Source organism: Lynx rufus, unplaced genomic scaffold (genome assembly GCF_022079265.1).
Source record: "Lynx rufus isolate CCGP_SWC_20201006 ecotype Redwood Valley unplaced genomic scaffold, mLynRuf1.p SCAF_3, whole genome shotgun sequence".
Taxonomy (NCBI): domain Eukaryota; kingdom Metazoa; phylum Chordata; class Mammalia; order Carnivora; family Felidae; genus Lynx; species Lynx rufus.
Window position 1 is genome coordinate 128,473,529 of NW_025814845.1, and position 16,158 is coordinate 128,489,686.

At 41.6% G+C, this 16,158-nt stretch overlaps 1 protein-coding gene across 1 annotated transcript in view; it reads left to right on the plus strand.

The window, feature by feature from the left end:
* The first annotated feature begins 7,252 nt into the window (after positions 1–7,252).
* The window catches only part of MND1 (meiotic nuclear divisions 1), a 64,168-nt gene continuing 55,262 nt past the window's right edge, over positions 7,253–16,158 (plus strand). The window contains exons 1-3 of the mRNA XM_047091904.1: positions 7,253–7,285; positions 13,809–13,874; positions 15,771–15,828. Coding sequence (XP_046947860.1) covers positions 7,283–7,285; positions 13,809–13,874; positions 15,771–15,828 — 127 coding nt within the window. The 5' untranslated portion in view covers positions 7,253–7,282. The remainder of the gene's footprint in view (positions 7,286–13,808; positions 13,875–15,770; positions 15,829–16,158) is intronic.

Below are 16,158 nucleotides of genomic sequence, written 5' to 3' on the forward strand. Positions count from 1 at the left end.
TTTTTTAAGTTTATTTATTTTTGAGAACGAGAGAGAGAGAGAGAGAGAGAGAGAGAGAGTGGGGGGGAGGGGCAGAGGGGGAGGGAGACAGAATCCAAAGCAGGTTCCAGGCTCTGAGCTGTCAGCACGAAGCCTGAAGTAGGGCTTGAACCCACAGACTGTGAGATCATGACCTGAGCCAAAGTCGGAAGCTGAACTGACTGAGCCAGCCAGGTACCCTGGCTTTCATAAATCAAATAAACTTTACATTGGTCTCTATTCATAATGTCAAAGTTGTCATTTTAATACTGCTAACCTATAGGTCAGGTATCTTCCCCACAAGACTTGAGGACAGATAAGCTCTCAACTTGAGTGGTGTATGGGTTTGATATTTGATCTTTTGTTCTCCTATAACGGACTCTCGTCTTTCTTCATTAATTATAAATAAGTCATGGCCTTACATATATATGCATAGAACTTTTTTATTTATAGGCTTTTTGATTTTTCATTAAGTCTGGAATACTAAAATTTTCTTTTGAGTATCCTTTGTGAACAGTGGAGGGACACAACAAAAATTTCTTGTTTTGTTTTTTTGGAGGGTTAAAAAAAACCTCTAATAGTTTGTAATTCTACAAGAGGAGACTAAGTCAGTCTTGGAAGGACAGATGAAATAGAAATGAGAAAAAGGCCAAACATGTAACTGTGGATATTGGTTTTATTTAATCCTGCGTCCATTCTTCACTTATTTTTTCTTTAAACCAAGCAGGCACCATTGCCATCATGGGCCATTTGGAGATTTTCAGATTCAGAGAGCATGGCATTCCTGATAAAAGCCAGTTGTCCCGCATTTAAGCATCTCTCAAATTATCCTTCGAGAACTCATTTCCCATAAAGCTAGCTGCACTCCTTTCCAGAGCAGCCAAGTTCAACTAAAGCTGCAGTGTATTATTTACCCTAAGTGAAGAGGCAGGAAGGGCAAATGATATTCTATCCTCTACCCCATGCTACTGCCTTTTTTTGTTGTTGCTGTCATTGGACAAATGTCTAAGCACTTGTGATACACCAGGGTTTAAGGTAGGTGTAAGGGATATAAAGATGAGGTAAAGCCTGTGGCCTCTAAGAGCTTGCAGTTTGGTTAGTGAACCAGGCCAGGTAATTATAATACCACGAGCTGCTTTTATATGCATTCATTAGCAAATATTTACTGAGTCTAGTATGTTCTAGCCACTAGGGAACAGCAGCACACTAAAAAGTCCCTATTCTCATGGAGCTTTAATTCTACTGGAATGAAACTTACATCAATGTGTGTGTGTGTGTGTGTGTGTGTGTATTCATGTTCAGTGTGTGTATATATATACATATATGTGTGTGTGTACGTGTGTGAAGATATATATAATATATAATGGCTGGCTACATAATTTGTGGGGGCTGATGCAAAATGAAAATGCAGGAACCCTCCTTCAAAAAGAATGTAAAAGGCTTTTTCCTTTTTTCCGTGGCCTCTTGACCTGTGGTGGTGGTTTTTATTTGCTATTTAATGTCCTGCTCTCTGGGGCATAGGGATACTTGCTGTCTAAGTAGAGACCCTCATGGGCACCTAGGGCCCCACACCATGACTCAGACTTCCCCATGGCTTGGGCCCGGGCCTCCTGCCAGGAATGGAGGGTGGCAGGGGTCGCTGGATGGGGCTGAGGCAACTGGCAGGTAAGAACTTGCCCCAGAGGAAGGCAGAGGGCTGGTGTTGCCGCCGGACCACTTATGAGCCAACACTTGGTAAAAGATGGCGAGAGAGCATGAGGTGTCCAGGAAAGAACAAGTAGTTCAATGTCGTGAGGCCACAGGATGCTCAAGAAGAAATGAGGAGAAATGAGACTGGGCTGCCAAAAGGAGTAAGTTCCTTACTGTGCCTGTTCTCCCAGATGGAATGATTAGAAACTATGATACAGAGCAAATTAAGGTAAGAGCCATAAGAGAAGTGTTAATACAACACAAGGGAAGTTCTGAGTTATCACATGATTCATGGGCACAATCCTGCTTTATGCCACATATTTATAAATAACAGTCCCTTTTGTTCTCAGATGTGCCCCATTTGGATGATAAATTGTATACTTAACTCTACACCAGTGTTTCTCAACCTTTTTTCCATTATCATCCCCCTAAGGAGCTCTCTTACACATTTTTTCCTAATCTCCCCTACCCCCGCTCCATGAAATGTTACTACCAGAGATGTACCGTGTATCTGTTTATGTACTATAGCCCTTTGGAGAGCCACAGACCATCTGAGATTTTTCCAGCTTCCAGGAGCCCTCGTTGAAACCGATGCTCTGCAAAAATGATACAATAGCATTGTCATTTTTAACTCAGGGGATGTGGGATGACTGAGAAGTTGATAACGGTGACTATTTCTTGGGGCACCTGGGTGGCTCAGTCGGTTGGGCATCCGACTCTTGGTTTTGACTCAGGTCATGATCTCTCAGTTGGTGAGTTCGAGCCCTACATCAGGCTGTCTGCTGTCATTGCGGAGCCCACTTTGGATCCTCTGCCCCCCCATCCCTCCCCCACTCATGCACTCTCTTTTTCTCTCAAAAATAAACATTAAAAAATATTTTTTTAATGTTGACTATTTCTTATTTGAAATGTTCTCCTTTCACGGTTTTTCATTCTCCTCCTTTTCCTACCTTGTAGACTTTTCCCTCTGTCTTTTCCAAATTACTTTCTTTGACTGCTTCCTTAATAAGACGTTTCTTCTAGAGGTCATGCTTTTCAGAATTTCAAGGAAGGGCCATGATGAAGGTTATCTTCAGTTTGGAGTATATTTCCTGAGAAAGCAAGGGAACCGGAGACAGGAGAATGTGTCTCTTCTCCTTGGTGGTGTCGTTCTGAGGTCTGGTATTCTAAAATGGGTGCACATCTGGAATCTCAGAGAAGTGTAACTACAATTCAGGGCCATTTAGGATACAGCTACTGTTCAATGAGTAACCCACTCTATGTGCACTTAGTACTCATCTTTCCCAAGAGAAGACCCAATTGAGTCAATTTGTCACTGTCCAAGGCTACCTTGGCCACCTCAAAGGCAAGGGGCTTGCTCTATGTTCACCCTGTACACTCTGCCTTTGGCACGAGCGCCTAGCCCTGGTCTAGTCAGGCATGGCCCAGATGGCCGAGAGTTCATTAGATGGAATTGCAAGAACCACACCTGTGTGTAGCAAGAATGCGGGGGTTTAAAGACAAAACGTGGCCAATGGCCTGGAAGGCACCTAGAGAGTCAGAGTGTCCTCTCCAGTGGAGTTCTGTCCTCAGATCTCATCTCTCCTGTGTTCTTTCCTTCCACAAAGGAGATACCCCCACAGAGAAGTGCACACGTTTAGTGGTTTTGCTCCTTTCGCATCTCACCCTTGCTGCCTCCTCACTCCCAAATAAATTACCAGCACATCTTTGTCTCAAGCTCTGTTTTGGCGGAAACTCAGGGGATTCTGGGTTTCCAGGTTCCTAGTCTAGAAGAGGGGTTGTGACAGGTGGGCACATCTCTTTGGCCCTGCAGATTGCTTGCCTATGGGGAGGGTTGTGGCTGGAGTAAGGGCAACAGGTCCCTCTGTAAAGCAGGGTCTTGGGCAAGGGTGCTGAGATGGAAGAGCAGTTCTGACTAAAACAAACCCCTTACTGGTGTGACCTGTCTGGTTCATCTTCACACACTTTGCAGGCAGCAGATAAAGTAAAAAGAATGAACTTCATGTATGCTTAAGGATTTTGTAAAACACAAATTTGAACAATAAACAAATGCCATCTGGGTACAAAAACAGATGCTAGATGGTGGATACGGGATCCAAAGCCATGGGCTCCTCTCAGATGCTGCAAATATTTATCTACCATACTTAAAAACCTGTATACTACATCTGCCTGCTCCATAATATTACAAAACTTGGGGTATCTCTAGACATCATTAAAAGATAAACTGAGGCATATTAAAGGTTTTAGGAGTCTGAGCAAAATCAGTTCTAATCAGGCAGTGCCAAACCGGAAGTGGGTAGGACTGCTCTGGCGACAGGAGCCCGCGGAATGACTTAAACATAGAGAGAGTACAGAACCAAAGGAATTATTCGATTCACTAAAGCTTAAAGTCGTGTTGACTGATGCAATTGTCGTTAGTGTTCTGATTTCCTAACCTCAGGGCATTTACAGGCTTAGATTTTGGTTTGCCCTTGTAGGCTGCCGCAGCATTAGAGCCACACAATAGAGTCTAATGGCTTCCTTGTTTAATTTAACACATCCAAATGGTATATATGATAATTTCAAATTTCTATTGGTAAGGATAATGAATGGGAAAGCATTACCCAATACAAATAAGATTAAAAAAAAATTTTTTTTTGCTAACATTTATTTTTTGAGAGTCAGAGAGAGGCAGAGCACGAGCAGGGGAGGTGCAGAGAGAGGGAGACACAGAATCGGAAGCAGGCTCCAGGCTCTGAGCTGTGAGCACGGAGCCCGATGCGGGGCTTGAACCCACAAACTGTGAGATCATGACCTGAGCCGAAGTCAGTTGCCCAACCGACCGAGCCACCCAGGTGCCCCAATAATTAAGATTTTAATAAAGTAAAGTATCCTTTGATTTTTCAACTGAAAACTATATCCAGTTATCCCCAAGTCAATGAAGAGACGGTGTTCTTAAATACCTCGTACATTTATTTGATACACATTTATTGAGCGTTGACCATCTGTTGGGCACTGTGCTAGGTCTTGGTGACACCGAGATCGTTGGCTTAACCTCTACCACAGAAAGGAGTTTGATGTTACAGGGAAGCTGTCCAAGAAAACAGTTATAGAATGAATGTGGGGTGCTATGATAAAAGTGCAGATTGCTGGGGCGCCTGGGTGGCTCAGTCGGTTAAGCATCCGACTTCGGCTCAGGTCATGATTTTGCAGCCCGTGAGTTCAAGCCCCGCGTCAGGCTCTGTGCTGACAGCTCAGAGCCTGGAGCCTGTTTCAGATTCTGTGTCTCCCTCTCTCTGACCCTCCCCCGTTCATGCTCTGTCTCTCTCTGTCTCAAAAATAAACGTTAAAAAAAAATTAAAAAAAAATTGCAGATTGCTATAGCATACCGCGGAAGACACTCTATCTGCTTGTGCCCTGGGAGAGGGAAGCACGGAAAGAGATTCCTGAAGCGAATCATGTCAGATCTCCCAGACATATGAGCTATCCAAAGGGAGATTAGAATAAGCCAAATGGAAAAAGGCCATTCCTGATGGAGGGAAAAGGTATGGCAGTTCGAGAGCCAAGTAAGGCAACTCTTCCCACAAGCATCACCTTTATGATTTTTGTCAAATCTATATATCACCAGTGCAATTACTTCATATTTTCTTAAATATCATTTTTGTTTTTTTGACATACCTACTTCATCCAAATCTAGAGAAATGCATGAGAACTCTGGAGTATAATGTGCTGCTTATACTTTTTCTAGTACATATTAAAACATGTATTAAATGGCTACCCATTTACTATTTTAAAATCATCTCATGTACCATCAATTATATGGTATCCTAACGCACCCTAGGGAAAACTAAATTAATGGAACTCTAAGCAATCAATATAACCCTTCCCTTGCTTATGTTTCTTTTCTTTCTTTCTTTTTTTTTTTTAGTGCTTATTTATTTTGAGAGAGAGAGAGTGTGTGAACAGGGATGGGGCAGAGAGAAGGAGATGAGAGAGAATCCTATGCATGCTCAGATCTCGAACCCACAAACTGTGAGATCATGACCTGAGTGGAGATCAAGAGTCAGAAACTCAACCCACTGAACCACTCAGGTGCTCCTTGCTTCTGTTTCTTAAAAAAAAAAATAAAAAAAAATTAATGTTTATTATTAAAAATTTTTTTTTTAATTTTTTTTAACGTTTATTTATTTTTGAGACAGAGAGAGACAAAACATGAATGGGGGAGGGTCAGAGAGAGAGGGAGACACAGAATCCGAAACAGGCTCCAGGCTCTGAGCTGTCAGCACAGAGCCCGACACGGGGCTCGAACTCACAGGCTGCGAGATCATGACCTGGGCTGAAGTCGGCCGCTTAACCGACTGAGCCACCCAGGCACCCCTATTTTTTTTTTTAATTTTTTAACGTTTATTTATTATTGAGAGAGAGAGAGACACTGAGTGAGCAGGGGAGGGGCAGAGAGAGGGGAAGACACAGAATCTGAATCAGGCTTCAGGATCTGAGCTGTTAGCACAGAGGCTGATGAGGGGCTCGAACTCACAAACCACGAGATCGTGACCTGAGCCGAAGTCAGTCGCTCAACCAACTGAGCCACCCAGGCGCCCCTGTTTATTTATTTTTGAGAGAGACAGAGACAGAATGCGAGTGGGTTAGGGGCAGGGAGAGAGGGAGGCACAGAATCCGAAGCAGGCTCCAGGCTCTGAGCTGTCAGCACAGAGCCCGACGCAGGGCTCGAACTCACAAGCTGCGACATCACGACCTGAGCCCAAAGCTCAACCGACTGAGCCACCCGGTGCCCCGTCTTTGCTTCTGTTTCTTAAAGAAGCAATAAGAGATAAAAAATTCTCACTTTAGATGCCACTCTATGTTTTCGGTAAAATTACTGTACTTTAAAATGGTTCAAAATAACGTACAATAATTTTCAAAATAACTGATAAGTCTGAGTTAATTTTGTAGCGCCTTTAGGCTTACACACCTGAGCTTCGGACCTGAATATTCATGTATTTTCAGGTCGTGAGGTAGCAGCTTTTCCACAGCTCTCATTTGAAGCTCATTATTTTGTTTATTTAAAACAAATAAACCTAAGGGGAAAACAGACAACACAAAGCGATATTTAAGAACTGGGAAAACACTGAAGATAGCTGCAACGAAGAGGGGTAAAATTAGGAGAGAACAAAGTCCGCCTCAGGCTGGGCAAATCCGGGTGGATGGGGGCAGCGCTTCCTTCCTCGACAGCCAAACCGCCTCTATTTTTTAAGGCCAACTTTAGGCCGGGTTTCTGCAGCGCGAGGAAAACGTGCCCTAAAGTGAGGGCTTAAGACTTTCTAAAAAAAGGAGTCACATTCTACATCATGAGAGCAGAGGCAGGAGCGCGGAGAGGCCAGCCCAAGCAGCACCCTGGCCGACCCCGCCCCTCTCCGGCCGGCCGCTCCGCCGAGCCGCCAGGGGTCGCCGCGCACCGTTGGAGCGGAGGTCGGCTCCCGTCCCACCTCTTCCTGGTCGCTGCTCCGCCCCCTGGCCGTGTCCGCGCCAAAATCAAACCCGTCTAGTCCCGCCCCGCCCGTCGCTTCGCGCAGGCCCAGCCTTCGGAAGATCCGCTATGGTAAGAACTGAGGCCGAGCTCCAACGTCCCGCTCCTTCCCACTCTCGAGGCGGCGGAGCTCCTCGGCAGCTTGAGGCCCCGGCGGGGCTTCGGGGGCTTGGCTCCCATGGAGGGGCCGCCAGGTCGACGCGGCCGGAGCCCAGAGGCTGAGGCGTGGCCCCGGGCCTGCTACCCCTACGCCGCGGGGCGTCCGCCGCCTTCCCGCCCTTGCGCGCCCCGCGCTGTCCCCAGAGCCTTCCAAGGCGGGTTAGGTTAAAATCCGGAGGCGTTCGCGAAAGTGACCCGAGTGTCTCACATACTTAGCGACCTGTCCAAAGCACGAGTCGCTTCAGAACCATTGCCCCAGGCTCCCCGGATTCTGCTGCTAAAGGTGCAGCCTCTTAGGAAGAACCGGGAAAGGTGCGAGCGAGCCGGCATCTTGGGTCCTAGACGAGTGCTATGTATCATGGTTTGTAGAGCACGTTTCTGAGTGGCTCACGGTTTCAGAAGTAACGAATCTTCACTTTATGCCAGTAAGATTTCTTTGAAAATCCGTTGTTCTTTTACCAAAGGGCTGGAATCGATGTCCTTTTGTGCTCTGAACTGCTGGTTGGTAAGGAGTTAGTCCGTTTATTAGGGAAGCACTGCGCTGAGTTAGCCTTCCCTGCATACCATGGTAGGTTAAGTCCTGGTAAGATTCCAAGGCGTGCTTGTATCTTTGTGAATTTAATGTCTTTTAGCTCGTCCAATCATTAAAAAAAAAAATTTTTTTTTTTTAATTTGAGAGAGAGAGCGCGAGCAGGGGAGAGGGTTAGAGTGAGGGAGAGAGAGCGAGAATCCCAAGTAGGCTCCATGCTCAGCTCAGGGCCGGTGGCGGGGCCTGATCCTAAGACCCCCGGATCATGACCTGAGCCGAAATTAAGAGCTGGAGGCCCAACCGACTGAGCCACCCAGAAGCCCCTCATCAAATCATTTCCATAAACTTCAGTTTCATGTCATTTTTTTTCTGCCTCTGTTGGCAGAGAATCAACATCTAATTAAATGAATCTAAGATTTTAATATCTTAATTTAGTTAAGTGGCCGTTATTTTGCTGGGCAAGGATCTAGGTTGTATGGTACTTATTTGAAGATACTTGTCCAGATGTAATTACAACTGATAACGGCTTCTTTGTGGTTAAACTAACAACGCAGCCACCTGGGCATAAAACGATCTCAGAAGCCAAACAAGAGCACACTTCAATCTGTTACCCATGCTGTGTGGTAGTGTATTTCTCAGTAGTGTTACTGGCCTAACACAACTGACCATTGAGAACTATGCAGCACAAATGCATTAACTTTATCCTTTTACCTAATGTCCCCTTACATACGAATCACCTTCTGATTCTAAATGGTAATAATGCTGTTAACTATTTCCAGATGCTTACCTCTGATAATGGAGAAACATGAAATAGAATAAAACTTGGAGATACATCCTATTTTTTTAATGTATGCTCAGGAAGTACGTTTAGTGTTATGTTGATCAAAGACAAAGTTTTGTTCCCTTTCCTGATGGTGGATTAATCCCAGTTTGTTTTGACTCGGTTGGGCTTGGTGGGTAAACAAGTACAGGCATATATTTGGAATTGGAGAGGTGTAACGTACTCTGCCACTTCTGAGGGCAACAGATATCATCTACTTTTAATTTTTCAAAGTTGTATTGTAATTGGTAAACAGAGCTGATTTTGGGAATCTGTAACTCCTAATTGGAGAAGGTTCCTTAGATGTATGGCTTTTTAAGTGGTTTAAAATACAGGTTTCCCCCCTTCTTTGAAAGAGTAGTGTTCCTATGAAGCCTTTTGTCATCTGAAATGATGTAAGGGGAAGCAGCAGCAGCAATTATTAATTTGTATGGAAAAAAAATATTTTCTTTAAAATTTTTTTTAACGTTTTATTTATTTTTGAGACAGGGAGAGACAGAGCATGAACAGGGGAGGGTCAGAGAGAGGGAGACACAGAATCTGAAACAGGCTCCAGGCTCTGAGCTGTCAGCACAGAGCCCGACGCAGGGCTCAAACTCACGGACAGTGAGATCATGACCTGAGCTGAAGTCGGCCGCTTAACCGACTGAGCCACCCAGGCGCCTGGGAAAAAAAAATCTTTGAGCATTTCTGAGACCTAAAAAAAAAAAACCCTCTTAGGCTTTTCTCTTTTTTAATTTTTTAAAACTTTAAAGAATTTTTTTCTCTCTCTTAGGCTTTTCACATACCCTGGGATACATCTTGCCAGTGCAGCTACTCATAGACACAGTTCAAAACTGTGGTGGCTTATGCTTGAGATGCTGAATGTAGTTCCCAGGGAAGGAGCTTGGTGGAGCCATTCCTAAACCAAACGCTGAACACTGGTTCTTCACTTTTTGTCTTTTTTCCGTACAAGTGAAAATGCTCTTAGGATTTCTTTTGGTTAGTGAAAATAGGTACTAATGTAAGTCTTCTGAAAAGTGGGGATAGCTATATGTTAGTTGACCAGGAAGCTTTGTTGTCCTCAGGTCAAGTCTTGAGTCCCCTTACTTACTAATTTGAATATATATACATATTTGAATATATATATTGAATATATCTTTATTTGAATATATAGATAGATATCTATACCTATATATATATATATATATACTAATTTGAATATATCTCTAACTTATGTTGTCAGCAGATTTTCTTTAATGTTAACTATTAAGTAAGCCCTTGTTGATTTTTTTTGGAGAAATTTCTAGATATGAATTAATATGGTATCCTTTTACGTTAGTTATTTTCATTCTGGCCATGATACTCTCCTACTGTGGTTAATAATAAAAACTATTTCTAGTCATAAAAGAGACTGATGAGTAAATTAGCCTGAAAACAATGTTAATGGATAATACAGCTCATCCATATTTCTTGAGTAACTTTCATAGCTTCTGAACTGATATGAACTTTCCTAAAACTGTGTGCCTCCAGGACACTAGACTCTCCTCATTGTCTGCTTCTGGTGGGCAGATTGTTGTGGAGTCCATGAGTCTCTCCAAGGAGCTGTTTAATAATACCAAAATGTTAGGACCCATTTAAAGCTTTGGATCTGTTTTCCACTGATGTAGCTACAGACTAGTCCTAAAGGGATCCTCGCTGCCACCCAGTGCCCCTGACCTGTCGCTAGATTCTGGGGTGAGAAGAGCAGTGTTCTCAACCCTGGGGAGTTAAAGCACCTGGAGAGGCTTTGTAAGATATGCATGCCCAGACCAAGGTCTGGTCTCAGAGATTCTGATTCAGTTCATATGGCATGTGCCTTGGTATCAGTATTTTTGAAAAGCTCCTGAGATACTTCTAATGGCAGTTTGAAACCCATTGGACTAGAAAAATGAACCAAAAGAGCCTTCTAACTGGGTGTGGATTTCATGCTTGGTTGTTTTGATACTGCTGAGGCCAGTGTGAAGGGAGGCTAATTAAAGCAGTATTGAATGCCAGCTGTTGACTCCAGGTTTAGCAAATAGATCTATATGGTTTTTTGGAGCTTGCCCACCTGAGATTTCTGTGATTTATCTCTCCAGGAAAGGCCATAAATGGTTAGCACAGAATTCTTTATTATTAATTTACCCTGTGTCATATATGGGAGTGCAGAGGATGTTGTGGAGTTTGGGAGCCTGAACAGTTTCAAAGTTTAGAGTTAGGGCTGTGGATACATGGTCCTGAAGTCAAGGGATGGCCTTTGTGTCTGCTCTAACCTAGCACTAAGCTCTAGGAAGGCAAGGGCAATGCATGTTCTGAAGTTTTCAGTCTGCTGAGAAAGACAAGTATACAAACTGATTTGATAAAGTTGTGTTCTGGGAACACATGGGATGACACTCAGCCTGTCCTGTGAGCTCAAGGGAAGCTCTTTTACAGAATGCTTAAACTAAGCCTTAGGAGATTTTTTTTGGAGTTTCGAATAGGAGAGAGGAACAGGTGTTTTAGAACATTTTGTGAAAGACATAAAAATGGGAAAGAGCATGCTGTGAGTGGAGAATTACAAGTACAGATCTTCCTCAACTCACAACGGAGTTACACCCTGATAAACCCACTGTAATTTGAAAATATCATTAAGTCAAAAATGCATTTAATACACCTAACCTATGGATCATCATAGCTTAGCCTAGCCTACCTTAAACATGCTCAGAACACTTATACATTAGCCTATAGCTGGGCAAAAGCATCTAAGACATAACCTATTTTATAGTAAAGTATTAAATATCTCATGTAATTTATTGAAAAGTGTACTGAAAGTGAAAAACAGAATGATTGTAAGTGTATTGGTTGTGTACCGTCATGGTCGTGTGGCTGCCCAGCCTCATGAGAGTATTGTACTTCCTATCACTAGCCTGGGAAAAGATTCAGATTCAAAATTTGAAGTATGGTTTCTATTGAGTATGTATCACTTTCACACTATGGTAAAGTTGAAAAAGTCAGGGACCATCTGATTTTTGTATTAAGCTCAAGTGGCTTAACTCTCCATGGTATGGTCAAATTTGATGTGGGGAGTGGTATCTGTGAGAGGTAGATTGGGGTCAGGTGATAAAGGGCCTTGTAGAATGATTGGATACTTCTGGATGGTTCGGAAACACTGAAAAAGCAAGGAGAGGCATAGTTAGATTTGCTTCTTGGCAGTGTGGAATGTGGACTTAGAGGGTGAGACAAAGTGTGGCGAGGGGGCCTGCAGTAATGTTGCAGGAGACAGCACACATAATGAAGGCCTGAATCGAGGTGGAGGTTATAGGGATGGAGCAGACTGGATAGATTTGAGGAATAGTTAAGCACTAACATTGGCAGAACTTGGTGATTGGTCTGATGTAGAGTAAGAGGGATGAAGGAACCTGGGACGACTGCCAGGCCTCTGGCTTAGGTGACAAGGTATCTAACTGAGCTCAAGACCTGGAACAGCAGGTTTGGGGAGTAGATGTGGGAGAAGAAGAGTTCAGTTGAAACCCTCTGAGTTTGAAGTCTGTCCAGTAGGCAGGTAGATACATGAGATTGTAGCTCAGGAGCATACTTCAGAGACCGATTTACGATTGGAGGATTCAGCATAAGTGTTTGTTAAAACCATAAAAGCAGATAAGATCAAAGAAAAGTGTGAGGACATGAGGGGATCAATAGAGAACCTAGGGGGAACTATAGTGTTCAAGAGTAGACAGAGAAAAAAGTGAAATATCAACATTAATCCTACTTATTTTATCTATACAGTTCATCCAGGAACACCTGATAATTTTATTGCTGTGAAAATCAGTTAGTGGGTTTCTAGGTTCTGCAAGTAGAATAGAGACTTATGGACTCTGGTTTGTATTCAGGATGGCAATTTCAAATCCCTGTCCCTGTCTATTATAGGCTTTCATTTTCCAATGGAATATTTAGTTGCAAAGACTCAGTCTTTGTTTGTTTTTAATGTCTGCTTTTTTAAAGTGGTGTAAAGTGTTTTAAACTTTCTACTAAACAGTTTATGTTGCCTCATAATCCTGTGTGATTTTTGAGAAAGATTCAGATGACTTAAAAAACATTAGTGTGGAATTCTCTATTAGACATGATTCTCTCTTTTGTTATTTTCTGTGAATCTTTGCATTGAGGGAATTTGGCTTTTTAAAAGAATTTGGATTTCAGCTTCATATGTTCTAAATACAATATGTTATAAAATTGAATTATCAACAGACATTTTAGTTACGTGTTAATTATCTTAATTTTAAATTGGCTAAACTATAGTTACAGAATAGTAGAAACCTTCAGTAGGCTTCCGTTTTCTACTTGGATAGGTTTTTTTCTTCCTCCAGCCTATCCTCCACAATGCTACTATATGCCATCTTACTAAAACGTAACTCTAATCTTGTCACTCTTCTGCTTTAGAAATTCACCCAGTAGCTTCTCATTGTCTAGAAAGAATAACATACATTCTCTTTGGCTGGACAGTCAGCCTTCCGTGATCTGGCCCCCGACAACCTTTCTCACCTTCTCTGCCACTCCCTCTACATGCACTATGCAGTAATCATCCCTGAGTGCTTGGCTTTCTGATGCATTCCACATACTTCCATAACATCATGGCTCTGTGTGGTCTGCCCAGGACACCTCACCATTTCTCAACTTGCCAAAATCCTTTTCATCTCTAGCCTTCCTAGATAGCCCTCAACCCTCCCCAATTCTGTACTTGGTAGCAATTTGTGAATGTACTTCCATCATTTGTTAGTTACATCTATTTTCTTTGAGAGATTATAAGTCCTTTGAAGGTAAATACAGGGACTTATCATTGGATCATTTGATAAATATCAAATTTCTATAAACTGCCAGGCTCTGTCACAATCACACTTGTTATTTTACTGGCAGCACCTACCACAGGGCTTGGCATATAGTAGTTTAAATGGGTCTTGAGGCCTGGCTCTGAGAGTTATCAAACTCATTGGCAGACAAGACCATAACATTTCAGATGACGTTTCAGATCAAGTTATTTTAGAATGCAGTGTTTTTTTGTTTGTTTTTTGTTTTTTTAATGCAGTTTCTACTTTTTTACTTTTGTGCTTTAGTCAAAGAAAAAGGGACTGAGTGCAGAGGAGAAGAGAGCCCGCATGATGGAAATATTTTTTGAGACGGTGAGTTGTTTTCTCTAAGATTTTTAGTATTTTATGTAATTTTCTCCTTAAGTATATGTCATTCAGTGTTAACTGTACCTTTTTTTATTAAATATCAGTGCTAATCAATTTCCTGAATAGTGGATAAAATTATGCAAACATTTTTAGTTTCTGTGAAGCTATGGAGTATGAAAGAACTCTACCCCAATGTTCACTTCTGTCCAAACTCCTACTACACCACACTGGCACCAAATGATCTTTCTGAAGCATATATTTGATTGTGTCCCCTTTCTGCCTGGGAATAATAGTGATAATTGTTGGCATCAGCTGAGTGCTTCCTAGGTGCCAATCATTGCTCTGAGCGCTTGGTGTAGGTTATCTGATTCCATCCTTTTTAATCCTTTGCTATCAGGACTGTTATGATTCTCATTCTACAGATGAGGACATCTGAGACACAGCCTAAGGTACCAGCCCTGGATCTCAAAAAATTAAAGTGGTAGTACCACTAGGATTCAAATCCAGGGAGGATCATCTGATTTTTAGGTTTTAGGCAGTGTTAAATGCTGCCTCTTTGCATTTATAAATCTGACTATCGTGTTACATATCGTAGGCCTCCTTAATTTATTCCAGATATTTGTGCCTGCCACTAACGGGAAATATGTTTGAAGTTTCAGGTCCTAAGTGGTAGAGCCAGGATTTAAATCCAGGCACCTGGCTCTAGAAGCTGGTTTTTTTACCATGTTGCTCAACAGTAGCTTTTTTTTTTTCTTCTTCCAGTTCAAGTCCAAATCTTAGACCTACAAAAAAACACTAATTTCCTATGTCTTAGCCTAATACTTGATAGAACCTTCAAAGTCTAGTCTGACCACATTCTACTGGCTACTTTCATTATATACAGATGTGAAGAAGATAAGAGAAAATGGCAAAATAGAATATGAAATTAATAAGGACATTTTCATTTTGATAATTCAGATTCTCAGTAAAACAAGCAAAACACTCTGGGAACCTTTATTTTAAAAACTACCTTCTAAGTGTAATTTTACTAATGTTACCTCCCTTCAATGACTTACTAAAAGTCATTGGCAATTCAGAACAGAGTATCATATTAATGATGATGATTAGAAAGATAAATTGATGAAATTTGTATGTGAGGATTATGACTTGTACACAGTTAAAATATTTTTCCTGTGGTCTCAGCAAGAAAAGTAGATTTCATTCTTACTAGGCTGTGGAAGGCTGGGGAGAGTGGTGAGGGTAATTATTTTGTCCTTTATGATATTGTTCATTTTCTCAGTATCAAAATTGGCTGTTTCAGATTGAAAACTTTTCAGCCCTGCCTTCAATTAATAACAGCATATTAATGAGTGTGAGCAGCTTCCAGAAGTTCACTAGTCACTGAGTTTTTTTTTGTTTTCTTTGTTTTTTTTTGAGAGGGAGCGTGCACGCATGCAAGCTGGGGAGAGGGGCAGAGGGAAAGAGAGAATCTCAAGTAGACACCCGTCAGTTGTCTGTTTTACTTTTAGTTAAAACTGCTAAATCTGTGACGTACGATGCATGCTAAGCAAATCACTGTTTTCTTAAAATCACAGTGTCAGAGAAGGTGATTATTTCATGTTAAATGATTCATTGTAAGTAGTCTTTATACCTCGATGGGAAGATATTCTTTACATTTTGATCTTCAGTTACTTTAAAGAATTGAATGTTCATGCAAAATTTGTCCCTTTTTAAATTCTGTTGAAGGTATCAAACAAGACAATTGCAGTTTGTTCTGGCTCTAAAATGCTTGATTCTGTCACACTGTTCATTACCAGACACAACTTTTAGTACAAAGTTTTATTAATATAGTTATGGTAAATATGAATATATAGTAGAAAATAAATATATGTTTTTCATCTTTTTTTAAACTCTTTTAAACAGAAAGATGTGTTTCAATTAAAAGACATGGAGAAGATTGCTCCCAAAGAAAAAGGCATTAGTGAGTATGCCTTTTTAAGACTTCTGTAACAGTCTTTCACTTTATGAAAACATAAATTTCTACAGGTGAAGAATGTTTATAAAAGTCCTTACATGATGTCTTTGGGCTGTGGCCATGATTCTTGTGTTTGGAATATCTGCTTTAGGGAAATTAAAATGGAATACGCACGCATACCTATACAAACATGCATGCACACATTTATTTATTTATAGGTATATTTACTTCAAGAGAAGTAAACATTTCATTTATGTTCTTGTATTTGTTTTTTTTTTTTTTTTTTTTTCCCCCAACGTTTTTTATTTATTTTGGGGACAGAGAGAGACAGAGCAT